The 27,821-nt window shown below is 40.1% G+C and overlaps 2 protein-coding genes across 2 annotated transcripts in view; one reads left to right on the forward strand and one right to left on the reverse strand.

Annotated features, from left to right (window-relative positions):
* LOC126819517 (allatostatin-A receptor) overlaps positions 1 to 5,964 on the forward strand; it is a 104,340-nt gene extending 98,376 nt beyond the window's left edge. Inside the window, exons 5-6 of the mRNA XM_050547644.2 lie at positions 2,560 to 2,689; positions 4,350 to 5,964. Of these exons, the coding sequence (XP_050403601.1) occupies positions 2,560 to 2,689; positions 4,350 to 4,739 (520 nt within the window). The 3' untranslated portion in view covers positions 4,740 to 5,964. The remainder of the gene's footprint in view (positions 1 to 2,559; positions 2,690 to 4,349) is intronic.
* Positions 5,965 to 7,644: 1,680 nt separating this feature from the next.
* Positions 7,645 to 12,407, reverse strand: LOC126817796 (DC-STAMP domain-containing protein 2-like). The gene is made up of 2 exons (XM_050544942.1): positions 11,466 to 12,407; positions 7,645 to 7,656 (listed from the first exon to the last, which is right to left on the reverse strand). Exons 1-2 carry the CDS (start codon positions 12,405 to 12,407, stop codon positions 7,645 to 7,647), a joined length of 954 nt encoding a protein of 317 aa, XP_050400899.1.
* Positions 12,408 to 27,821: the final 15,414 nt, after the last annotated feature.

Raw genomic sequence — 27,821 nt, forward strand, 5'->3', positions numbered from 1 at the left:
AACTAGGTTATTTAGGGTTTAACATGTGGTTCCGTTTTATTTCAAAAATTCGCTTACGGGTAGGTGACAGGCGACCCTACACCTTGTCAAATACATGTGTGGCCGCTGGTTATTTAAATTTACATAATGATATATCTTTAATAAGCTTGTCGATTTTATTTTTCTACGTCGCCAGAAATCGAATTATGTACCCCTCGGCGTTCCGCTTCATACAAAACGTGCGCCCAAGAATATAACTGAAACAGAAAAAAAATAAAATGAAATGGGGTTTAACGTCCTATTTTTCTGCAACTACATGACTAATGAAGACGGACACACGTCATACAGTGAGTGTGCTGTGGGGGAAATAAGAAACATATTTCCAAACAGGAAGCCGTGGTTTGTCGGAGTTTTTTGGTTGTTGATTTGTATCGTTGTGTTCTGGAAACGGGAATATAAAGCTTCAACAACCTTAGTTTGGTATTGAAGCCACCATCAATATTCTGCAGATTCGCAAAAACTTCCCATGAAACAGAAACCATATAAGTGTGAATTACGTGGTTATGACATATAGAAATTTGTCAACACTTGCAGTTCTATATTTTTTATTGTTATGTTGGTTTTAGAAATAGAAGTTATAAAACTACCTTGCTCCAGATAATGTCAGGACACCAATACGTTTTACTTCCTTCGTGAAAGACTAGTTTCTTCCAGAACTAACTAAAGTCGGTCTTACATGGCGTGGTTTCCTAATTGTCAGTGGTGCAGGACGGAGGGTAGGGCAAGGATAATTCGTAGTCGTTCGGATGTTACGTAACAGAACCCTTGACAATTGAAATTCGAAATAAGAGTAGACAACGGCGCCGCTGTCCGGGTAAAATTTGCCTCAGAACCCTGCATTGCGTATGCCCGTCTCCATTAGCCCAGTCGGTGCAAAAAAATATTATGTAATTAAACCCCTCACACACTGCGATTTCCGCTATGATTACCAATAACAACCTGTCAGACATGAGTATATTATGGACCGGGTACCGAGTATGACGTCATTGATGCCATTATATTGGAATTGTGACGTTATTTCGAAGCGTAAAACTGCATTTCCTTTAGTACGGATCCGGACGGGCTCCGGTCCGGTTGAGGATACGGAATAAACACTTTCATAGAATTTTAGTAAGAGTGTTTCCTTATGTGCGGGTGCGGATACGGTTCTGTATGCGGCGTCCGGTACGGTTTTTCGAAACGGACCATGTAGCGTTTGGTACGGAAACGCATGCGGAACCGTGTCCGTAAACGCACATAAGGAAACACAGTTTGTATGCTGCAGCCAATATCATCAATGTTTTTTCTTCTTTTACGAACCTTGACAATGCCGGTGCCATGTTGAAAAGAGGGCCCTTCCGCTTGAATAACCGCATATAATGATACACAATCTGCCGTGTGCTATGTCTACTCCCGGACCAGAGCCGGGCCGGAGCCGGACCGGATCCGTACTAAGGGAAATGCAGCTTAATTCTCCAATTAAATTGACGGAGCTTAAAGTTTAGCTTACAACCTACCGTACGTGTTTTAACCCGCACGTGTCATAGGACTTGGTATAGCTCGGAGACCAGCCGCAAGAAACCGGGTGAACATTTTCTATGTGCTGGACCAAAAGTTTCTACGGCCAGTCTGCGATCTTCTACGGTGAAGAACACACGCAAATGCCGCGTAAGTCTCCAGCACGGCTTTACTAAAAAAAATTCCCCGTAGACTGTTCGTAGAAGCACGTAAGGCGGGTTCTGGACTAGGCTTTGGGCTTTCTGAGAGAGAGAGAGAGAGAGAGAGAGAGAGGTGGGGTTTAACGTCCACTCGACACAAACTAGGTCATTTCGGGACTAACATACGGTTTAATTTTATTTACCTAATTCGCTTGAGCGTAGGGGTCTTTAGCAGTGGGAGGAAACCGGAGGACCCGGAGAAAACCCACGAGGTTGGACAGGCGACCCTACTCCTTGCCACGTACAACCGGGAATTCGAAACCACGCCAGTCGACTCAATGACAGACTGTATGATACAGCGCGCGCACGCTCACCATTCAGCCATCCAACCCCCCTGGGCTTTCTTCGAAGAGTTGCTCCCCAATAGGGGAGAAGAACAACAATAGGATAAGTAGCGCTTGGAAACCACTTTTTGGTTATTCTAGGTTCCCACTGTCGTTCGATGCTTTACGATCGGATTGACCCGATCTGGTACGTGCAGATACGTTCGGATACGTTTCGATACGATCAACACGATTGCTACGAATGACCACAATATATGATAAGACCTGAAAGGATCACCACGATTACTCCACGATTAAAACCACGATTTCACTCGTAGCGCGAATCGTGATGGTGGGAACCTGCTAGGTTCAACCTAGCATTAAAGAAAAAAGTCATAGCGTGTGAGAATGCCTGCGATGGGTTTTGTACTTGGATACGATATTTTAACGTAGACAAACGTATCCTATTTTTAAACATAGATACGGGGAGTGTCGTAAAGCATGGAAGATAGGGGAGTGTGATGTCGGATTAAGTACATTTTCTGGTTTATTTTTTTCAGAGACTGTTACACTCAACGACTTGCATCCCCTAAACCAAGCCCCTTTAAAGTGACGTCAGATAAATGTCCAGTGATGAGAAAACAGACTACAATAAAAAAAACATCTGAGGACGATTCAACCAGAAAACAGGTAAATTCCAAATGGTGGACACAGTGGCGTGCAGAGGGGAGGAGTTGGAGAGGATTGACGGCGGTCATCAAAGCTCCTCAGGACACTGGGTGGTCATTGTCTTGCCCCCGGGTGTCGATATAAATCTGCAGACAACTGGTATAAATAATATGATGGACACAGTGGCATGCAGAAAGGGGGTGGGGGACGGCATAGGGGGAGTCGACCACCGCGCGTCACCAAAGCTCTGCACGCCACATTGTCTTACACAGTACCTCGTGTGTCGGTAAAAATCGGCTGTGAACGGGGGGGGGGGGCGATAGGCTCAGTAAGCTTTCTGACCACAGTGAATATTTTACAATAATTATTATATTTTGAAACATTTGCACGACAGGACAACACCCATGCTAAACTTAAGTCCTAAATCAACGATTTTAGCCGAAAACACTAAGCATATTTCGAGAATTTTGAGAAATATATTTTCGGCTTTCATTTAATAAATTTGAAACGGTTTAATCAGTTTTTTGTGTATAACAGGTGTGAACCGCAGTGCGATCGAATTACAAAACAGTATGCTGTAGATATGGCAGAGATCTATTCTCGAAATAGAGAAAATAGCTCTCTGTGTGCAGAATGCACAATACCCGGTCTCACGGGAGTTATCTCCCTTATTACAATTTCAAAGCAAGCAAGGAACTTTCTTGGTCAATTATATCGTTTAAAATTACATCCCTAGCCTATTCATTTTGTACACTAAACCCCGATCCCCCACCCCCACCTGGATAACAAGATGAACCTATAGTTTGGCGATGATCAAACTAAAATATTGTGAAAGTTGGATCTCGTGGTAGCCTAATATCAGCCCAAACATTGTTCAAAGATATAAACAAGATTGAGCCACCTATAAATATTGGGCAAAATCTTTTGATGGTTCTCGTTTTGATCACATTGAAACCAAGCCGAGAGAGAGGCGGCGTTTAAAGTCCACTCAACACAAACTATGATATTTCGAGACTAACATATAGTATACGTTGATTTCCATAATTCCATTTCGATCTGGGATCTCTAGAAAAAAAATCCAAGAGATGAGGCTGGCGACTCTACTCCGTAACACGCACAATCAGGGGATCTAAATGACCGCACTTGGCTCAATGGCTGACCCTATGATCTAAAGCACCGGCGTTAGACAATTCGGCCACCAAACCTCCTTGAATGTTGGGATCGAATGTCTAGGGACTTCGGCCGCCGTCATTTGATGTGACGGGAGACACGATAACAACAAGATCCCGTTTTCGATCCCAGTATTGCCCGAGAAAGTTCTTAGGGAGTTTTCAAGGTAGTGTTCCCTTGTCAGGTTACAGGACGTCACCTAATCCTTCGGATGGTCCAATAAACCGAGCACCCGTTTTCACTTTGGCATGCACGTAAAATAATCCTTGACAGTTTGAATTCAATGAAGAGTAGGTTGTAGCGCCGTTGTCCAGACAAATATTTCCTCACAACACACAGCATGGCGTATACCCGTCAACATTAGCCCAAGATTCAGTGCAGAGCAGTAGGTCATTAAACTCCATTTCATTTTATTTCATGTCAAAGGGTGTTTAACGAACATGAAACAGCTGGGCCGCCCATCTCCACCACCTCGGCTAAATTCCTTTATATCTCTGTTTATATTTTTCAGGTAATTAAGATGTTGGTAGCCGTCATCATCATCTTCATCGTTTGCTGGGCACCGATACTGACCAATAACTTACTTACGTCCTTCAACGTTCTGCATCCTTTAAACTATGGGTACCTAAAGCCCATGAGATTAGCGTTTTATCTTTTATCGTACGCCAACAGTTGTGTTAATCCTATCATTTACGGATTTATGTCCAAAAAATTCCGGCAGACATTTTATCATTCACTGTGTACCTGTATCCGAGGAAAGGAATATGTCCGGAGGAAATACTTTATGCGTCAGAACTCCATGCAGACCCGTTCCACCATGTATGCTTATGGCCGCAGTCACACGGAACTTGAAATGTCCAGAACATGTGATCCACAATACGGGTCCTTCCAAGACGTGTAACTTTTAAACACCCAAACCGATTTAATGGTTGGAGCTGTAGACAGGGGCAATAACTCCTGAATTAATAACCAAATCTTGTGGAAACTTTCTATGGTGACAGGATCTTGTGTTGACTCTGTCGTCCGATTTCTTGTTGCATTGTTGCTGTATTATCACCATCGCACTAATAATCCTGCGATTTATTTCGCTTGATAAATGGTTTAGATATGGCGTTAATCTTATGTGAGCTGAAATATTATTCATAAACAAATGACTTTGACTGCTCAGAGAGTTAGGAGTTGGTTTACTAATCCGGAGATCATTGTAGCATATTTGAGCCACGGCCAATGTGAGTTGACCAAGTGCTTCACTTCTGGACATCCGCGGAGGCTCAGAGACTAAAGCACTGACTCAATCCCGCTGATTCTCTAGACCTTCCAGCATGGTTTCTTCTTGCCTTTGGTGCAGGACGGAATGTAGGTAGAAACGCCACTCCCTGGGCAAGTTTTGTCGCGCATGCCTGTCTTTATTATCCCGGTTGATGTAGAGAAGTGGGACGTAAAACCCCATTTCATATTTCACCCAGTCTCAGTAAATCGCATATTTGGATTGTCTCTTAGAAACTCCTCAGAGTGAATAAAAAACGCCTAGTAACAGCTGCGATTATTTTGTGATCATTGACGTTCGTGTAGAATTATATGTTTAATTGCATGAAAGCGTTCATAAAATTGAACAACTAACAATAACCAATCGTTATTTTCAATAAACGAGTAATGGTCTTTGTCTCAATTATTGTCGGCTAAATCACTGCCCTGTTCTTAACGAATGGAGTAGACGCAATTAGGCAACAATTTTATTGTCTTGGGACAAGCAAATTGTTTGGAGAAAAGGGGACCGCCGGAATTGTTAGTTCACGGACCGGAGCAGCTTGTTGTTGGAATTGGAACATGAAACAACCGTCGATTGTAACCTGTGACTGCAGCGTAGAGAAACTAATAAAGTTATAGAATTGAAAAAGTGCTCAGTTATTGACAATAGATGTAATATTAGAAATACAAGATGTTGTTGATATTTCGTTTCGTTTCGTTTTGTTTTCATTCTATTTTTAATTTGTAACTTGATCATATCGTTTTATGGAGCTAACCTTTAACGCAGTGGTGGGATTGACTGCCCATATGGGGACCACGTGGCTAAGTGGGTAAGACGCTGGCTCGCTAGCCTGGAGGTCGGGTGTTCGATCCCTGCATTGGCCGAGAAAGTTCATCCAGATTTTCCGGCGTGGTTTTCCCTTGTCAGTGATGCAGGACGGAGGGCCTGACAAGGACAGCTGTCTAGTCCTTCGGATGAGACGAAAAACCGAGGTCCCGTGTATACATTGTAATGCACGTAAAAGATCCCTTGGCAGTTGGAAATCGATATAAGAGTCGGCGATAGCGATAGTACCGCTGCCTGGGCAAAATTTCCCTCATAGCACACTGTATGGCGTATGCCCGTCTTCATTAGCCCAGTATAGGAGCAGAACAGTAGGACGTTAAACCCCATTTCATTTCATTTTCATTTCATTTGACTGACCATATCTGGTCGAAAGTATGCCATTGGTTGAAAATGGTATTACTGAAAGAAAGCGGACCTAGGTTTCAATTATTGTTGTTGCTAAGGCATTAACTGGAATCTGTGACCATGTTATTGACGAGATATATGGCCACAGATCACTAAAGATTTCCCCATTGACTTTAATGTTAATTCTCGTATCTTAGACCGGTTCTAACCTTTTCCCAAATTTTCGTTGGGTAGAACGCTTTCTACCACAGATGGAGCAACATGTGGCAACTTTTGCCCAAAAGCACGTATGAGGTTCTTCATGAAAAACTTGAAATACAAAAGCTGGAAGTAGAGACTAGTAAACATGCATTTTTAGGCCCTACATTTCAACCTAACCAACCTCTCAACTCTAGTATCCTTCCGCATCAAAATTATGAATATTCACCAAAACCTGGTAGAAAATGTATTTTCAAACCCTTTTCCTCAATTCTACACCAAAAAGTCAACAAAAATCGACATGCAAAAGGGGGAAAAGGAAAAGGGAGAGGAAGACTAAAAATAGCTTTGGCCCTTGTTTCGTAGGAATATTTGGTGATCTGTGTCATATATATGCCAGTCATTAAGGTCAGATTTCTTCTCGGTCCACTCAATGTGGACGGTAACCATCGTGACGAAGAATACGTTGAAAATGAAACTAGCCTGATTCACCTGTCCGGCACCCCAACTAAAGATCATTTTTCAGTGGATGCGAAGATGAATTTTTATTTCATTTTAAACAAACATACTGTATGTCAATATTGTTTTCCAATCGAGGCCGATGGGCCCCTGATCCCTCTGCTCCCAGTTCGCCCCTGGAATAGTTCATTATGATGAAATAGACTGGAGTATAATAACGGTATAAGATAACTAGTATTCCCATGGACAGGAGGCAAGTCAGATATTGGTATAGAAAAATGTGTTCTTCGAGAACCTAATTTAACGTCATAAATGTTAGTGGGATTGGATGGCCGAATGGTTAGCGCATGCGCGTTGTATCATAAGGTCTGTCATTGAATCAACTGGTGTGGTTTCATTTCCCCGGTTATACGTGACAAGGAGCAAGGTCGCCTGTCCAACCTCGTTTATTTTCACCGGGTCTTCCGGTTTCCTCCTACTGCTAAACACCTCAACGCACAAGCGAATTACTGAAATAAAATTCGAACCATATGTTAGTGCCGAAATGACCCAGTTTGTTTCCAATAGACGTTAAACATACAAGCTACACCTTTAAGTACATGGGTGCATGTTTTCCATCTGGATGTTGAACCCTTGAATAAAAGACTTTATTTCTGTGTTACAGTTTGTCCAGATATAAATATAGTGGTATAATATTGAATATTACACCTCACGGGGATGGCTGTAAACATAAGTAAAAAATATACTGTCATTAGTGCCCCTCCCCCTTATAAATGTTTACTCCGGCCAAGTTGGTCGTTTACATTTTACGGGATATGGCGTCGGGTCAGTCGTCCCCAAAACCTACGTCATATTTTCTTGTGAAGTTAGGGTATAATAATGTATGAACCTTCGTGAACGCCCCTCCAAAACCCACCCCACCGCCTTTATGAAGCTGTGCGGGCAAAAATTTCTCTGTATGACGTATACCCATCTTCAGTAGAAAAGTCAGTGCAGGAAAGCAGGACGTCAAAGCCAATTTAATTTATTTCATTTCTCTCTGTGTGTATATCTACTCGAATCACCTTTATGAAGCTGTCCGGGCAAAATTTTCTCTCTGTGGGTATATCTACTCGAATCGCCTTTGTTATTTTTTGCTTGGCTGTATTTAATTGTTTTAAAATGAAATTATCCGGGATAGCTATATGTATGTATATAAATTATTAAATAATTAAATCTGATTCAAATTCACTAAAATGTTTTTATCATTTTTATCATTTATAATTGTATATATAAATATAGAGAGAGATAGAAAGAGAGATAGAGAGAGAGAGAGAGAGAGAGAGAGATAGAGAAGGGAGAGAGAGAGAGAGAGAGAGAGAGAGAGAGAGAGAGAGAGAGAGAGAGAGGAGGTTAACGTCCACTCGACACAAACTAGGTCATTTAGGGACTAACATATGGTTCTTTTATTTCAATAATTCGCTTTCGCGTAAGGGTTTTTAGCAGTGGGGGTGCACGCTGCATCATAAGGTCTGTCATTGAGTCAACTGGCATCGTTTCGATTCCCCGGTTGTGCGTGACAAGGAGAAGGGTCGCCTGTCCAACCTCGTGGGTTTTCTCCGGGTCCATCGGTTTATTCCCACAGCTAAAGACCTCTACGCGTAAGCGAACTATTGAAATAAAATTGAACCATATGTTAGTCCCGAAATGATCCTCTTTGTGTCGAGTGGACGTTAAGCCCCCCCCTCTCTCTCTCCCTTCTCTCTCTCTCTCTCTCTCTTTCTCTCTCTCTCTCTCTCTCTCTCTCTCTCGGTAGACATAGAATATTATCACCTCTCTTTACTCGGCATACATGAAGTGTACCCACCCCTTCCCACATACACACACATGCGCGCACAATCATGTCTATAAACTTTCGGGATCCGCGGTGGCAAATGCAGATTGTTAGTTGTTATGTCTGGTCGGATCTTTTTGACTGGCTAAGACTAAGTCCTGCCATTGATTTCATGCCCTTTGGTGTAGAATTCAATAAGGTTTTGGAAAATTTTTATGAATTTGAGGTGGAGGGGTCAGGACATAAACAGACATTGATATTTAGATCAGACACAAAAATAACACCAGGGCCTATAACCCCTTTGACAAGGTCTAGTAAAAAAAATGAGGTGGTCAACCCCTTTCAATGTTTTTATCAGATGATTGTGACATGTTGACCTCTTTTTGGTTATAAAGATTAAAATCATCGGAATGTTCAAAAATATGTCATAAGCCAAGGAAGTTAACGTGAATGGGATTACTAGTCTGAAACCTGACCAAATTGGAGGGTATTCTCCCTTTACCCACCGAAAGTCATATACATATCATAATTTGATAAGTTTAGCAAATAAATCCCATGATCATTTTTGGACTCCAAGCTCTACCCACTTGTTTTTTCTTCTTGGGGTCAACGATCGATTGACATGAAACATGTAGGTCTATGTTCATAAATATGGCTGTGATGACGTGTTGTTCAGTTACTGGTCCACATAGTAGCCTACGCTCGTGTATGTCCTTGAATGATCGTCACAGTAAACAGAAGTTCGAAGACATCAATAACAAGACAATTAGATAAGTTCACAGTTACTCGGTTAACCAGTCATTATATAGTCCAGAACAACAATTAGTCTGGATCCCGTCTACACATACAATTAAGCATTATCTTTAAATTCTATTTAGGCCTATAATATTGATGGTGACCATCTTTCTAACATCCGAGTAAAAGATTACGTTTCTCGTCTAATTTCTCTCACTATTAAATTTGCTAGAATTCCATTTTGAAAGAGAAACAGTGTAGTCGTGCGGATGGGACGAAAACCCGAAGTCCCGCGTACACGTCGGCATGTACGTAAAAGAACTCGAAATAAGAGTTGGCCGTAGCGCCGCTGCCCGAGCAAATGTCCCCCATAGCATACTGCATGGTGTATGCCCGTTTTCATTAGTCCGGATGGAGAAAATAAAGTAGGACGGTAAACCCCATTTTATTCTCCATTTTAAACTTCTCGCCAACAGAATACGCCGGTCAGAGGGTTTTTTTGTACGTCTAAATGTGTTGACATTGGTTTTTCGTCCCAGTCGAAGGACTAGACAGGACATTAAATATGAAAATGGAAGCAGAATAAATTCTCAAAGTATACTTAGTCGATGTAGGAATTGAAATGGCCGAATGGCTAGTACGTGCGCGCTATATCATAAGGTCTGTCATTGAGTCAGCTGGCGTGGTTTCGATTCCCCGATTGTACATGACATGGAGTAGGGTCGCCTGTCCAACCTCGTGGCTTTTCTCCGGGTCCCCCCCCCACTGCTAAAGACCCCCAGGTGCAAGCGAATTATAGAAATAAAATTGAACCATATGTTAATCCCGAAATGACATAGTTTGTGTCGAGTGGACGTTAAACCCCATCTATCTATCTCTCTCTCTCTCTTTCTCTCTCTCTCTCTCTCTCTGGTGAACAAGTATGTAGGCCAGTAGGCTATATTGCACCTTGTACACGATACTCACAATAGCTGCTTATAACCCGTTTAATGCAACTGTTACTTAATAATTCAACGAAGCTCTGTCAACTTTCCCAATAATTCAATTGATACATGGCGGAAGTGAATTATTAAAATACAAGTGTAACATATGTTAGTCCCGAAATCCTGGTTTGTGTTGATGGACGTTAAACCCCATTTCTCTCTCTCTCTCCCTCTCCCACTCTCTCTCTCTCTCTCTTGAAATTTCAGCCGTGATATTGAGGGGTAAGATAACTGGGGTTTAACGTCCATTCGACACAAACTAGGTCATTTCCGGACTAAAACATGGTTCAATTTTATTTCAATAATTCGCTTGCGCGTAGGGTCTTTAGCAGTGGGAGGAAACCGGAGGACCCAGAGAAAACCCACGAGGTTGGTCAGGCGGACCTACTCCTAGTAACGTACAACCGGGGAATCGAAACCACGCCAGTTGAATCAATGACAGACCTTATGATACAGCGCGCACGTGCTAAACATTCGGCCACCCCCCCTGAAATTTCAAACATATTTTCAAAATACTTGGTGCCTTTAATATCACAGTTCTCATAATGAAAATTATAAATTATAACCACATACGTTACAGAAAGAATGTACATAATTGTTTTTGTTGATTAAGAAAATTTTAAAAGAATAACCGTTAAATAATAGATTCTAGTTGTCAGAACTGAAACCAGAACCAGAATCAGAACACGTTTCTGTTTCGGCGTCGGACAAATCAAAAACATCCATGTCAACTCTGTCCGCCTTTTTCCCCTTCGGTCTGTTTCCAATTTCTGGTTCAGAATCAGATGATTGGGCTGTTGATGATTTAGGTTTGTCCTGATAACTGTAATCAAGTTCGTCGGAGTCGGTACCGTAGTCGGTACTTGAATCACTGTTAACGTCTATTTGAACGTCTTGATTACCGGAATGATTAGCTACAGTCGTGCTAGTGGTACCACTCGAACCACTTGATCCACTTGATTCACTGGTGGCACTAAAAATACTGGCGGGTTTGTTCACATCAAGTTCCATCATATCGGTAGCTGTAGCGTCTTTAGCAATACCCATGAATCCTTTAAAAGCCAACATGGTGTTGCTGTAGCGCTTGGCCTTTCGAATCTCGTCCAATCTCTCTTGTCTCTCCCGCGCTTTTATCTGCATGCCCAAGATGTAAAACTCGTCGTCGCTTGAGTCTCTCTCCTCGCTAATATCCGAGTTATCACCATAATCGATAGGGTTCATACAAACTGTACATATGTTATTCAAGTCCGCAAAACATTCTAAACAATACACAGCGTCACAACCAGGACTGTCACAATGCTGGAAGTTATCATAATCCTGTAGACGACCTTCCTTAGCACAGCTTAAACACATCTTTTTCTCATATCCGAAGAACTTCATAACTTTACCCAAAAATGGAAATTGAAGAGCTAAACGTGCTTTTAGACTGATTTTATGACTTTCTTTGTCTTTTTTGTATTTTCTACGGACTTGGCGCCTCGCCATCACCAAGAATTTCCCACGCATTTTAACGATGCGATTGTATAACCAAACTGCTCGAGCTTGCTCTCGTCTGGGATAATAACAACCAGCAATAATATGACGTAATCGAAGTCCGTACGACTCAAAAATAGTCATGAACAGACAGATAATAAACATGGCTAGAACCATCTTATAGACTTTAAAATTAGGAATTCCTGGATTTGGTAGACACGGTGTGGTATCAATACTCAATCGTTCAGCAGATACTGGATCCAGCAATCCAATCATAGCTCGATACATATCCGCCATCGCTCCACCACCCTGCACATGGAGCTTGAGATGAGCAGGTACTTCCGGGTTCACCTTCAATTCGAAATGTTTCTCAATTAATTTCAGTATCCAATACAAACTGTAGTCGCAGGCGATGTAAAACATAGCATGACACGCACTAAACGCAAGCATCAACACTCCCTTGATCATTTTCTTTCGTTCTTTTTTCGCTAATCGGATGCTAAACGTGCTTATGTATTTGCTAGTTTCCTTACCAGTCAGAGGAAAGATGGTTTCCATGCCCTTTTCAGCGCGTTTCTCATCAATGAAATTAAGAATGTCATTTAAATAGATATTATCAAATTTATCGGCTGTGAGGTATTTATGTCTGTAAAGCGCAGCGCGAATAAATACAGTTGCGAATGTAAATACGAGAATTACTTCAGCAAGGGTGATAACTTTGGTCACAACTGACATCCGCCCTTTGATTTCCTGCATAATCTCCTTTTTGATGTCACCGTAAGATTTTGACTGTTCCATGGTCAGGTTGTAATGGTAGGTCAGTGTTACATTAAAATAAAACATATTGTAGATGTTTCTGATCGCTTTGTTAACCGGGGCGCCAATTGAATTCGTGACAAAATTAGCCACAGCTTCGATCACAATACACAACAACTCTCCAACACGGGCTATGTGGCAGACATTTTGAATAAGATCAACGATGTTGCATATAAAATCCATAAATCCCAATTTGGATCTACAATCAGCCGCAGCTTTGTCGAAAGCCGATTTACACTTTTTATAAGGCGCGCCCATATTCTCATTACAGATCCCTGTTATGCCTTTGAGCCACGAAAAAATCCGACTAATCGCAGCACAAATTTCAGTTATAGCCCGTTTCATAGCCATAAACGCCCGTCTCATAGCGTTAGCAAAACGACTGATCGATCTTAGCATTTCTTGTAAACCATCAATAATGGACGCAACGGGCGATGCCGCTGCCTTAATGAGTTCCTTAGTTTCGTTCAACGCCATATTTTGACCACACGTAGCGCTTTCAGACATCACCATTATATTGTGTGTGAAGTTCTGTACTGGATGGGTCATCACCAGAATCATGGCCGACATCAGAATAAACGATCTCCCTTTGCTAGAGAAGAAGTTTGGTAGCGTTAGGAATACCATGCACCGTACAGCATCAGAGAAAGCCAAGCCGAGAGAAAACACTGTTCCAAATAAGGATCCAAGGCCAACACACACCATCATGTTAAACTCCAACTGAAACGCCATCATGAGATAGAGCATGAAAGATAACACTATTCCACCGAAAAATCCCGTAATATTTTTAAACACTTCATTATGGTACGTACCCACAGTCATAGTCAACCCACAACAAGACAACGGTTGGCAGCAACAAAACTTTAACTTCTTCCGACGCATATGAATAACACAAGGACAAAAGGCTTGCAGGAGCGTCTGTTTCACACATTTCATACAGTTAATATACATGTTTTCATAAAACGGCCGTAATGGCGGCAAACCAGCAAGCCCACGAATAGCATTTATTTTCGCTTTCTCTAACCTGTTAACCGCCATCTTAAGCTTGATAGCACTTATAACCATCTTAGCTTGCGCCATCTTGATTTCTTGTTATGTTATCAGACCCAATATAAAATTAATATCAGGAAATTTGGCATTAATTCTAAACGTGTCCTTCTTTCTGATGCTATCATACAGTATCCACCTGCCACTACGTCTGCTATGTAGAATATGACCTCACAGTGACGTCATGGAGCCGATGACGTCATTTAATGGCGAGTCCATCTCGTTGTCTTCCCCGGCAAAAACTGGTATACAAAAACCGCATGTATCTTACATACAACTGTCGTATTAGTATTTATCTTGTTTAATACAATGAATACAACATGGGACCTCGGTTTTCCGCCCCCTCCGCGCGACTAGACTGTTTTCCTTGCGAGAGGTCTCCGTCCCCTGACCAAGGGAAATCACACTCCCTTACTCACTAAGCCACTGTGACTCCCTTGTGTAATATAGTAAAAATGCAGTAGACTATGCATCGATCAGGAAGGGCGATCAAATTGAAAATTCATAAATACAAATACCCCAAAACAAATGTTCTAACAAATTAATAATCGATATTAGGATTGTGGCAATTTTATTTGTGCCAGGATAGAATCCACCAAAGTTTAAAGGAGCTAAGTCGCTAATATTTGGGACCTAGAAATTGACACAAATGGGTCGCAGCGCATACAATAATGTAATATGAATGTATATAAATTGATTTACATTCAAACGTTTCTGTTTTTACTGTAATTTTTAATCAGTTAGGTTCGGCGAGATACGCCAGCATTTTCAATCGAATTTCAATCTCTAGCGCCTGGTTATTCCAATCTACGCCGATATTATTTATTGGGCTTGCTCTCCAGATAAGAATATAGCGTCACCGTTTGACATGACTTGTGGAATATGCCTAGCCTCGTTTTTCGAGTCCCTTATTACAAATAGCGCCGAAACGCATTATGGTACACGATTCGTGTACCAATTGTAAAATGTTTATTTTGTCTTAAATATTGGATATCAGAAGGCCATCTTTTCCCGGTAAGATCACGACATCAATGTTGATTTAAACCGACAAATAAATCGTGTTTTCAATGTCGAAGATTTTGAATGATATTGAGTTAGAGACTTAGCTACTTTAACGAAATATTAGAAATACACAAAACACATACTTATGGAAAAACAGCTACTTATTTATTTGGGCGATATTTCGAAGAGTATTCTCTCAACGTTATCAAGCTAATACAGTGATACAAAAAAAAATATGAGTTCAATATATTGTAGCAGTGCAGGGGCGCCGGAACTCGTGTACCAGGGTATGCAAATGGTACCCTGCCCCTTTCTGGGGTATACATGTATACCCATGCCCTAATGATGAAAGTTTTCAACCTTGCGACATCTGAAAACCTGGACAAGGTCCACGATGTCTCAGAATTCTCTAAACAATCGACTATTTGCCAAAATTCACAAGTTGAGAATGGACGAAACAGATATTGTAAAAAATTACCTGAATTTATTGAGAAATCTGATCAGCGCATCAATTATTTTGGTCGATTATAGTCTCATTATAGTGTCTCGTCAACACTTGCTCCTGAATATGAGCTCTTGCAAGAATCGTGTCTCTAAATCTACTGTAACGTTCAATAAGCTTATTCTATTTTCTCGATGAAGATTGGTGTATTGAATGTCAAATTAAAAAGAATATTTTTTATGAGATGAATTGCTCATGATACGAGAATTGTGAATAAACAGGCTTTTTTCTCTTTCATTATCATGTATTTTAAAGGGTTTTATGTTGGAATTTGGAATGCTAGAGGCGCTCTAAACAACGTTCTCGGAATTGACAAATTTCAAAATTTTCTAGAGGCAGGGGGGACAGACCTCCCTATCTTTTGGTACCCTGGCCCTCGCGCCGTTCCAGCGCCCCTGTAGCAGTGTAAATCTTCGGTAATAAATACACACTAGAATTATCCTTTAAACTGTTTAATACCGGAAAACATAACATATCATATACACAGAACAGCACTTTCTACAGACAGAGTGACTGTCCTTTTTTTATATTTATATATTAATGTTTATTGATGATCATGGCTTTTTTTTTATACATGATTAGATTGCTTTATTATATTTTCATCTAAAGCATTTCAGTATATATATGGCTTCTTCTATCAATATTAAAACTTAAAAAAAAACATTCTTTCAAAGTCAGTTCAAAATGATTTCAACTCAAATAAGTTAAGATTATTCCTTTGCTTTCAGTATATAGCTTGTTCTATCAATGTTAAAACTTAAAAAAAACATTCTTTCAAAGTGATTAGTTCAAAATGATTAAGATTATACCTTTGCTTTCAGTATATGGCTTGTTCTATCAATATCACAACTTAAAAAAAAAACATTCTTTCAAAGTCAGTTCAAAATGATTTCAACTCAAATAAGTTAAGATTCTTCCTCTGCTTCTAAATTAATATTGGTACCAAATTTGGCATAAAGTTGAACTTTTATATCTGCTAATATCCGTTTATGTGTACCAACATTTTCTCCTAAGTTTTTGATGTCTTGCAATGTCTGTTCTTTGCCGTTTTCTATCATTCTTGTAGCATCATCTATATTACAACTTATAAATATTTCACCTATTTGATATGGAATTAATTCGACTGAATCTAACAATACCAGTTCATCTGTAGCATCTTCTAAATTCTGTACTTCTTTCTTTTTTGCAACAATTTCTTCCTTAATATCTTGTAATCTGGCATTGTATCTGGCAAATCTATTTATTTTTTGTTGATCTTCAAATGTCACCTGAACATCATTTTCCGTATCTGGTGAAAGGGTTGCCATTGTTTTTGCTTGAAACTATTATCCAGTAGCCTAGTTTCTGTTCTGAAAAACACAAAAATAGCATGCACTTATCTAATCGACAAGATGGCGTAGTCCTGGAAACGGGGATAAGACTTAGAATCTTGAATGAATATACAATTCGGTATTTAAAGAATGGTATGTTTAGATAACACAGAGAGAGAGATAGAGAGAGAGAAATGGGGTTTAACGTCCAATCGTCACAAACTAGGTCATTTGGGGACTAACATATGGTTTAATTTTATTTCAGTAATTCGCTTGCGCGTAGGGGTCTTTAGCAGTGGGAGGAAACCGGAGGACCCGGAGAAAACCCACGAGGTTGGACAGGCGACCCTACTCCCTGTCACGTACAACCTGGGATTCGAAACCAAACCGGATGACTCAATGACAGGCCTTATGATACAGCGCGCACGTGCTAACCATTCGGCCATCCACCCTCCCCCACCCTTTAGATAACAGTAATTAACTAGACTAAAATAAACCATATTGTTGTAATAAATCTTAAAATGGATCGAGTTGATATTACAAAAAATACTTAGGAAAATGAAAATAATCATGAAAGGTTTAACAAAGGCCGTCTTTCCACCAGTACTGAATAGAGAGAGTTGGGATGATGAAAAACACAATATTTAAATCCATCATAAGCACTAGGTAGGAATATCCCTGTGTCGCGGTTAAAGGGTCAATCCCGATAATATTTTGGAGAATAAAACTTCTTAATTTTGTATTAAAATCCCTTAAATCCTCAATCTCAGGGTCAAGCAACTAACTCAATGTATGTTATATGTTTACGTTACGTAATATGGGTTACGTGTCCGGATAAGAAGTTTTGACGTTCACGTCCAAACGACTCAGTGTTTTGAACTGAAAGTTTGAGACAAGGTAAATACACAATTCCTCTATATTTGGGCGCTTAAATTTCATATTTTTCCGGACTTTATTTTTGAGACTGTTCAAATCGGGATAGTCCCTTTAAGGTCTTGTCTGTTTGCTGTGTGTAGGGCCGATTGTTGGAATCATTAGCAACTGGCTTGACAAGGACGAATTCAGAGAGAGAGAGAGAAAAAGGGTGTTGGGGTGGGGGTGGGGGTAACGTCCACCCGACACAAAATAGGTCATTTCGAGACTATCACATGGTCCAGAGAAACCCACAAATGTTGGACAGGCGACCCTACTCCTTGTTACGTACAAGCGGAAAATCGACACCACACCACTTGACTGAATAACAGACCCATGATCTAAAGCACACGCGTTGAACCATTCGGACACCCAAGCTCCCACACGGATTCAGAAATTGAGTATCCCTTCAATAAATAACAATAATAAGAGAATGCTTGCTTGTAGAAACATCGTGCCGTATGTCTATAAACCAGTGATTGTATGTATTCCATATAAATTGTGTTGTGTTTTTTAATGTGCTTTTAAAATCACTAAATGCTACTAAATGATAAACTATTGCTATTAGGATAATCGGACTGATGTGTGTGTGAGTGAGAGAGAGGGGGAGAGAGAGAGGGGGGGGGGGTATCGTCCACTTGACACGAGGTTGGACATGCGACCCTACTCCTTGTCACGTACAACCGGGGAACCGAAATCAGTCCAGTTGACTCAATGACAGACCTAATGATACAACGTACACGCTCTAACCATTCGGCCATCCAAGCCCCTAATGTGTAAGAGCGTGGTGTGGTTAACACATGACCTAAATATGCATTATGAAAGACCTAAATCTGCCTATTACAGGTCTTTATTATAATATAACAAATGTTATAGACATTTTATTCACATAAGCCTTTAACCAACTCTCTAGAAGCTTTAAACGGAGCTTTAAACGGATTTAATGCTTTAATTTAAAAATGGCGAATCGAGGCTAAGTCTCGAATAACAAGTACCGTTGTTACGATAATAAACAGTGATATCTTCGTCCAGAATAAATTAATTTGAATGATATTTTCAATATATTCATTTTGTATTATTTTGCATAATGAATCTTTAAAACAGGTGATTTCATGTCTGAACGTATGTATTTTAATACTTTAATAAATCTGTCATGATATGTAATTAATAAGGAAGTATACTAGTAAGTAATTTACACTGACAAAAGAAAACATAAAAAAAAAATCTAAAAGGTTTTATAAAAACGAAGGAATCAAACTGGACCAGTATACTTTCTGTCTATCTTTCTCCAAGGTATATGCCAAGGTGGGGGTTTGGATGGCCGAATGGTTAGCACGTGTACACTGTATCATAAAGTCTGTCATTGAGTCAACTGGCGTGGTTTCGAATCCCCGGTTGTACGTGACAAGGAGTAGGATCGCCTGTCCAACCTCGTGGGTTTTCTCCGGGTCCTCCGGTTTCCTCCCACTGCGAGCAAGCAAATTACTGAAATAAAATTAAACCATATGTTAGTCCCGATATGACCTAGTTTGTGTCGAGTGTACGTTAAAGCCCATCTCTCTCTCTCTCTCTCTCTCTCACTCTCTCTGAATGCAAGAGGATCAACACAACTTACATACCGTGGGTGGGATTGAGTGGGGAAAAATCGACTATAAAGAGGAACATAGTGTGGATATCTCATGTCCCCCCTCCCCCTCCACCCCCCACCCACCCGCCAAAAAATATTAGAGTAGGTCGGAAAATCATTTTATTCTTTTTCGTTCGGTGTGACTTAATTATTGAGTAAGCTTAAAATCAATACCGAAATTTTAGTGTTGGAATTTGGATTTAAAAGAATAAAGGTAGGTCATATTACCGTAAAAACAGGTATTTGGACACATTCGCGTGCGTAATTGAGTTCCATTACCACGCGAGGCGTCTCTCCGTGTTGGGTACTTTCTCGTAAGTAATTCTGCTAACATTATAGTGAGAATGTAAGCCTGTCGAGGTTTATGGGCAAACCACTTGTCAGTGATGCAGGACGGAGGGCCTGACAAGGACAGCTGTCTAGTCGTTCGGATAAGACGAAAAACCGAGGTCCCGTGTACACATTGGCGTGCACGTAAAAGATCCTTTGACAGTTAGAATTCGATATAAGAGTAGGACGTAGTGCCGCTGTCCGGGCAAAATTTCCATCATAGCACACTGTATGGCGTATGCCCGTCTTCATTAGCCCAATTCGGAGCAGAACAGTAGGACGTTAAACCCCATTTCATTTCGTTTATGGGTAAGGGATTAATCCGCCAGTCTAGTCTTCTCTTGCTCGCCGAAATGTTACCATATTTTCTCTGGGATAACACCGCCCGACCCCCACGCGCTCTTCCACGTCTTTACCAACTTCCAATAATCGTGTCCCATTCTATTACAACTGAATCCAATCTCAAATCACGATTTTCAAGACTGAGATCTGAGAATGGAGGGGGCGGGGTTGATTCCTCGTATAGAGGGGTCAAACTATCGGGGGTATATAATTACAAATTCTGTTGTGATTATAAATAATCTGATTAAAGCTGTCTGAGCTAAGGCTTAAAGAAAAGAAGCGCATGATGAATATATCAAAAGTCTTTAACTTGTAGGGACGAATTAAATGAACTAAATAGATGTGAATTACTCGGGGCTAATTATCCGAATCCAATAGACCCGGATCAACGGTTGACGCTCACATTTGACAGAATTTAAATTAGGGTAGTAGACGTTTGGTAACGCTGTTTCATGTCAAATGATCTCGTACGAGACTAATTCATGGACAAATTTGGGTTTAAAAGTTGATTAAGGAATCGCTGCCAGAGGTGGTTGATCGCTGATTTTACACGATCAGACACAAGTTCCAAGGGGGACACACAAGACCACGGAATTTATAATGTAGGATGAAATACGCTAGAGATAAAATGTGGCATACCTGAGCCACAGTGTGAGTTTACATCTGTTATGCCCCCGTCCTTACTGCGCTACAGCGACCGTACGGCGACCAGAAAATGCACAAGGTCGCCGACAAACGTAAATACAACGCGCAAAAATTCCCAAAATATTACAAACTTTAAAAAGTCGCGTTTTCACATCTTTCCAGGGCAGATCACAGAACCTTGGCGTTTGTTTTGAACATGCTAAAAACAAACGCCGTGACTCGGCGATCATTTGAGACTATGGAGACCACTTCGTGATATCTGGCGTTTCCACCACGCTTTTACCACGCTTATGGCGACCTTGGCGCGCCCTGGAACCATTTTCCGCATTAAGGGCGCCACCCCGGTCTGTACACTTTTAGACGCGCGTTTTCGTTGTTGATAAATGCAAATGTAATGGGACCGTTTCCACAAACCGGCGAAAACGAGCGCGGAAACGCGTGCAAGGAAAATAGGCTTAAGGCTAGAATAGGTGACAATTGCATGTCAATAGCTTTCAAAACCATAGAATCTAACGTGGTCTTTTCCATTTCAGACAGACGTAAACCAACAGTTTTTTTGCCGCCGATGAAGTTAATTTTTGATTATCATTATTTGGCTCTGGTCCCTTTAAATGACCAAACTATCTTCAATGGCGTCCTCGGTGCTAACAAATTATGTCTAGTCCTTCGGAGAGAGAAAGATAAATGGGGGTTTAACGTCCACTCGACACAAACTAGGACATTTCGGGGCTAACACATGGTTCAATTTTATTTAAATAATTCGTTTGCGCGTAGGGGTCTTTAGTAGTGGAAGGAAACCGGAGGACCCGGAGAAAACCCACGAGGTTGGACAGGAAACCGGAGGACCCGGAGAAAACCCACCAACCGGGGAATCGACTCAATGACAGACCGTATGATGCAGCGCACAGGTGCTAACCATTCGGCCACCCAACCTAGTCCTTCGGTCTCGTGTACAAATTTATATTATGCTTTAGCCAAATGAAATTGGGCATAACGTCCTACTTTTCTGTATCAACCAGGCTGGTGAAGACGTGCATACTGTGTGCTATTTGGGAAATTTTGCCAGGGCAGCGCCGTTTCCGAATACACCGTGTGACCGTGGGACCTTAATCTTTTAAACCACACGTACGCCTAAACAATAGAGACTTTTGGCAAGCGGAATTTTCCCATCCGTATCACGTATCCGTATCGTATACGTGATACGTTGCGTCAATGTAGTTTTAGAGTTTTGGCATATTTTCGCGTCGCGTAGGTGTGCGTCGATCAGTTGAGCTTAGTTCTATTACAGCATGATGGCAGATATCTACCAAGATCACCACCAGTACTAATCAAGTGTCTATTAGAGCCTACAATTTCCCGGAGGGAATGAAGTCGCTCGACAGTCGCTGAGCTATTAAAAAAAATGTCGAATTTTATTAAAAATGTTCGACTTCGACTCGACTGCAATTTTTGGTTTCACTAATGTATCACTTCAGAAAGGTTATACCCATTTACCACAGAATAAAATCATTTACAGATTTGCAAGGTTCCGCCTCCCTAAATTTAGTATGTAGATCAACCATCATGGTTAAAATCACATCAAATATACACAAAGATTCATAAAAACGCTATGATACCATTTCAGCGTCTAAAAGTAGCAAAAAAAACCTAAAAGTAGCAAAAAAGACGGTAAAACGACACGAAAAAGTTATACGGACCTTTTCCGTATGAAAGCTGTTCGATTCATAAAAACGCTATGATACCATTTCAGCGTCTAAAAGTAGCAAAAAAAACTAAAAGTAGCAAAAAAGACGGTAAAACGACACGAAAAAGTTATACGGACCTTTTCCGTATGAAAGCTGTTCGATACGTGCTGCCGTATCCGTGTGCCGTATCACGTATGAGAAATGCACACACATTGATGAAGTAGCAAAAAAGACTAAAAGTAGCAAAAAAGACGGTAAAAGGACACGAAAATGTTATACAGACCTTTTCCGTATGAAAGCTGTTCGATACATGCTGCCGTATCCGTGTGCCGTATCACGTATGAGAAATGCACACACATTGATGACGTCACACACAAAGTCCATACGGATACGCGATACGGACCAGAAATATACGCTTGCCAAAAGTCTCTAATGTGTCTTGCCAGGCACTCCGTACAGCACCACTGACAAGGTGGAAACGACGCAGGAAAATCACGAGGAACTTCCTCGGCCAACGCTAGAAACATGACGTAAAACAGATCATTTCATGTCTAAACAAAAGTAGTTGTATAAATCTTCAAGATAGAGAGAGAGAGAGATAGAGAGAGAGAGAGAAACGAGGGTTTAACGTCCACTCGACACAAAACAGGTCATTTCGGAATTCGTTAACGCGTAGGTGTCTTTAGCAGTGGGAGGAAACCGGAGGACCCGGAGAAAATCCACGAAGTTGGACAGGCGACCCTACTCCTTGTCACGTACAACGGTGAATCGAAACCACGCCAGTCGACTCAATGACAGACCTTATGATACACCGCGCACGCGCTAACCGTTCGGCCATCCAACCCCTCGAGATCAGGTAAAAAAAACTTCGTACCAGTATAATGTCGTATTGTTCTTAGTGGAAAACCTCGATTTTCTAGTTTATCGTTAAATTTTTAAACCATTAAAATCTCATCCATCCGATGGTCTAGAGAGTTTATTATGACCTTGTCATGTGAATAATTGTCTAAATAATAGTTTATATAACTTTTGAAGCCAAAATAAAGACCTGCAATTGGCAGATTTAGCTTACATGATTCGGTTGTTCTGTATTATTAAATTGTATTGTTCTTTATTGTAAAATTGGGCTGTTCTGTGTTATTAAATTGTAATGTTCTTTATTATAAAATTGGGCTGTTCTGTATTATTAAATTGTGATGTTCTTTATTATAAAATTGGGCTGTTCTGTATTTTTTAATTTGGCTTTTCTGTATTATTAAATTGTAATGTTCTTTATTATAGAATTGCGCTGTTCTGTGTTGATAAATTGAGTTGTTCCGAGCTATTGAATTATGTTGTATTGTTCTTTACTATTAAATTAGGTTGTATAAGTAAAATAAAACCAAATACGAACAATCCAAACCATTAGACAAAATTCGAAGTCCTAAACAAACGGTATAGACAAAATAGTGTAATCAGTTCACCGTGCACAAAATAAACGATAAACAGTGGTAACAGGTGCCCGGAAGTTAAACTTGAGTGTTCTGTACTATTAAACTTGAGTGTTCTCTACTATTAAACTTGAGTGTTCTCTACTTTTAAATTAGGTAGTTCTATACTATTAAACTTGAGTGTTCTGTACTATTAAATTAGGTAGTTCTATACTATTAAACTTGAGTGCTCTGTACTATTAAATTAGGCTGTTCTGTACTATTAAACTTGATTGTTCTGGACTATTAAATTAGGTTGTTCTGTACTATGCTGTAGATTAGGGTGCTCTGTACTATTAAAGCAAGTTTTTCTGTACTATTAAAGATAACTTCCCTCATACAAACTGGTTGATTTTGATGATATATTTGGACTAAAAACATATTCAATCTAATTAATCTGTCAAAAATCTGCTTCAAATTCCTCTCAATCTATACTAATATTTGTGACTGTCTGTTTGTTTGTTTGTCTGTCTGTCTGTCTGTCTGTCTGTTCGGGGTTGGCGGCTACAATAGGTCTGCCCCGAGTCTGAAATTTGGGGTATAGGGGTAGCTCGGACCGGGGAGTAACATAGGCCAGGTGGCGTTAGTCTACCACTTCCGGTTTCGGAGTTATGACCCCCGAGCGAAGCCGGGCATTCTGCTAGTGCATTATATTCACGAGGAAATGCCCAGAGCTATAAAAAAATCTATTTAAAGAAATCGTGTGTATCAGGTAACTTGGCTGTCGCGGTACCTAGCAGTAGCAACGGGTGCGAAGCCGGAGGAGAATCCATTTATCATAAATATCGGATTATCCCCCTGCCCACGCCTTATTCCGTGGTTTTTATCTCGGAAACTATTATACGTTTACGTCTCTCACCTTTTCCACTTCCGCTCACCATCTCAAGTTTAGCGTGCAACCTTTGACGTCACTCAAGCCGACGGTCCTTAATCGCCAGGCTGCCCTTTCATTTTTGTCCTGTGCTCGCTCCGTGGATGTTTTCGAAAACATCCAGTATTTTTCTAGTAAAATTGTGTGTCTCTACTTACTATATATACCAAAATTGCCATACATTTATTATAAATAACCACCCGATAAATACTTTTGGGGGAAAGTATCTTTAAATTAAGATGTTCTGTAATATTAAATTAAGATGTTCTCAAATATTAAATTAAGTTGTTCTCTAATATCAAATTAAGTTGTTCTGTCATATTAAATTAAGTTGTTCTGTAATATTAAATTAAGTTGTTCTAAGATGTTCTGTAATATTAAATTAAGTTGTTCTGTAATATTAAATTAAGTTGTTCTGTAATATTAATTAAGTTGTTCTAAGTTGTTCTGTAATATGAAATTAAGTTGTTCTGTAAATATTAAATTAAGTTGATCCGTGCTGTTAAATTGGATTAAACGCCGAAGTCAACCCGTTTACACTGCACGTAAAAAAAAACAAAAAAACCTTGAAGGTTAGAATTCGACGAACAGTAGGTGGAAATACGGCTGTCCGTCTATACTTTCCCTAACAGTACACAACATGCCCGTCTGCATTAGCATTTCAAATGTATCTTTTGTATTCCAATCAGAAAGGCCGTTAATCGACATGTTTTTACGCAGAGCAGAAAGTTCGTGTCCTTTTAGAGAGAACTCGCCAAATTGACGCACGAAGATAATACCATCTAGACTCCTGGAGCGACTACAAAAAAAACTTACATTTCATTACAGCCTGCTAAGGAGATCGAAGCTGTCTTTGAACATGATTATACCCGAACGTCTAACTCCACAAACAAGTAACTTAATAATAACCAAATAAATTGCTTAAAAGCCCTCTAAAAGAAAACTATCCTAAAACTCATCAATGGCAACTATCGTCGAAGAGGTTGTTCACCGGAATAAACTGATTATTACCAGCTAATTGCGCCCTAGGCTAAAACATTTTCAATGGTGTTGATTCCTGGTACAATTCGGTCAAATACTAGAGTAGGAAATGTTTCATATAACTACTTCCGATATTGCTAAACGTCTCGGAATGGTCCAGAATGGTTTCCCCTTAGGGTCAGTGGGGGCCGCAGAGGCTCACTGAGTAAGATGCTGGCTTGCTAATCAGGAGTTCTCGGATTCGCTGCCGGTGATGGCCGAGAAATTTCCTTGGTTTTTTTTTCGGCGCGGTCCCCCCCCCCCTCCTAGACAGCGTCTAGTCGTTTGGATGCGATGAAAAAAAGAGGTCCCCACGTACACACATATAAGAACGCTGCCAAAACAAAATGTAAACAAACTACATGGCTCGTCTCCAATAGCAGAAAAGATAGACAAAATGAAATGAAATGAAATGGGGTTTAACGAGCCAGCGTCTTACCCACTTAGCCACGTGATCCCCGAAAAGATAGACCTTACATGGAAATTTGGCTAAGAGGGAAGTGAGGGTTTAACGTCCATTCAACACAATCTAGGTCATTTCGGGACTAACATATAGTTCAATTTTATTTCATTAATTCGCTTGCGCGTAGGTGTCTTTAGCAGTGGGAGGAAACCAGAGAACCCGGAGAAAACCAACGAGGTTGGACAGGTGACCCTACTCGTTGTTACGCACAAGCAGGAAATCGAAATCACACCACATGGCTCAATGACAGACCCCCAAATATGGCGTATGCTCGTCTTCATTAACCCAGACCTAAAATCACTTTTCAATTTATTTCGTTTACTGAATGACTATGGCTGCGTTCATATTGACTAGATCATTCAGAATCGAATAATTTCACAAATCTCTGAAGAATAATCCGGAATATAAATCAATTGTAATGATCGGTGATGGACCGATAAACATTAGATTGCCAATCCAAAGTCAATGATTGTATCTTAGCAAATTAAGACGCATCAAGGAAACTGTCAGTCACTATTTATAAAACAAACCATATGTAGCTTCTCGTCTTATAGCACAGGGAGCTACGGTGGCTAAGTGAGTAGGAAGTTGGCTCGCTTGCCCGGGATTCGAGGGTTCGATCACGGTGTTGGCTGAGAAGGCTTATGGGTTTTTTCCCTTGTCAGTGGTGCAGGATGGAGGGCCTGGCAAGGACGAAAACCCGAGGTGCCTTGTAAACATTGGCGTGCACGTTTAGGATCTCTTGATAGTTGGAATTCGATATAAGAGTAGGCCGTAGTGCCGCTGTCCGGGCAACATTTCCCTCATAGCACACTGTATGGCGTATGCCCGTCTTCATTAGCCCAGCATAGGAGCAGAACAGTAGGACGTTAAACCCCATTTGAATCCATTTAAATCCCAGCCATCCGATGGTCTAGCGAGTTGATTATAGGCTTGGCATGCGCGTATATGTCTAAATAATAGTTTATATAACATTTAAAGGCAAAATGAGCTCTTACATAATGCATCTTTACCAATTAGAGTTTATGAACTTTATATATAAGAAATATGTGAGTTTATATGTTTTAATTCCATGTAAAGACTTGACATGTTCGGATTAGATAAATTAATAACGGTATTTTATTGTCACACTAAACGTATGCTATATTCACTTTCTACACACAATAATAACTTTTAAATAGTAAATACACATGTTCCAATATGGTTCATGCGCTTGGTAACAGTTATAAACATGTACTTTTGGTCCAATGTATTGAAAACACAATTCACAGATTTTGTTCTGGTCCATTGTATTGATAACAAAAACAATTCACAGATTTTTAAGATCTGCTATAGTTCGTTTTCAACTTGGTTACATATCTCATCCGGTACAAGCCCAGGGAGATGAAAACCTGAACTACACCAATGTTCAGTGGTATCACATTTTGTAATCATATAAATATCCCTTTTGTAATCATATTAATCCCTTTTGTAATCACATTTATATATTTTGTAATTAACATCCCTTTTGATTCACATTAATATCTCTTTTGTTCCCACATTACTATTCCTTCCATTTTGTAATCACATTAATATATTTTGTAATTAATAATATCTATTTTGAAATCACATTAATATCCCTTTCCATTTTGTAATTGACATCCCTTTTGTAATCACATTAATATCCCCTTTTGTTATCAAATTAATATATTTTGTAATTAATATCTATTTTGAAATCATGTTAATATCCTCATATTTTGTAATTAATATCCATTCTGTAATCACATTAATATTCCTTTCCATTTTGTAATTAACATCCCTTTTGTAATCACATTAATATCCCTTTCCATGTTGTAATTAAT

Source organism: Patella vulgata, chromosome 4, assembly GCF_932274485.2.
Source record: "Patella vulgata chromosome 4, xgPatVulg1.2, whole genome shotgun sequence".
In the NCBI taxonomy this organism is placed as follows: domain Eukaryota; kingdom Metazoa; phylum Mollusca; class Gastropoda; family Patellidae; genus Patella; species Patella vulgata.

Excerpts from the sequence above, each read along its gene's own strand:
- LOC126817796 (XM_050544942.1), bottom strand. The coding sequence starts at position 12,407 with ATGATCAAGGGAGTGTTGATGCTTGCGTTTAGTGCGTGTCATGCTATG.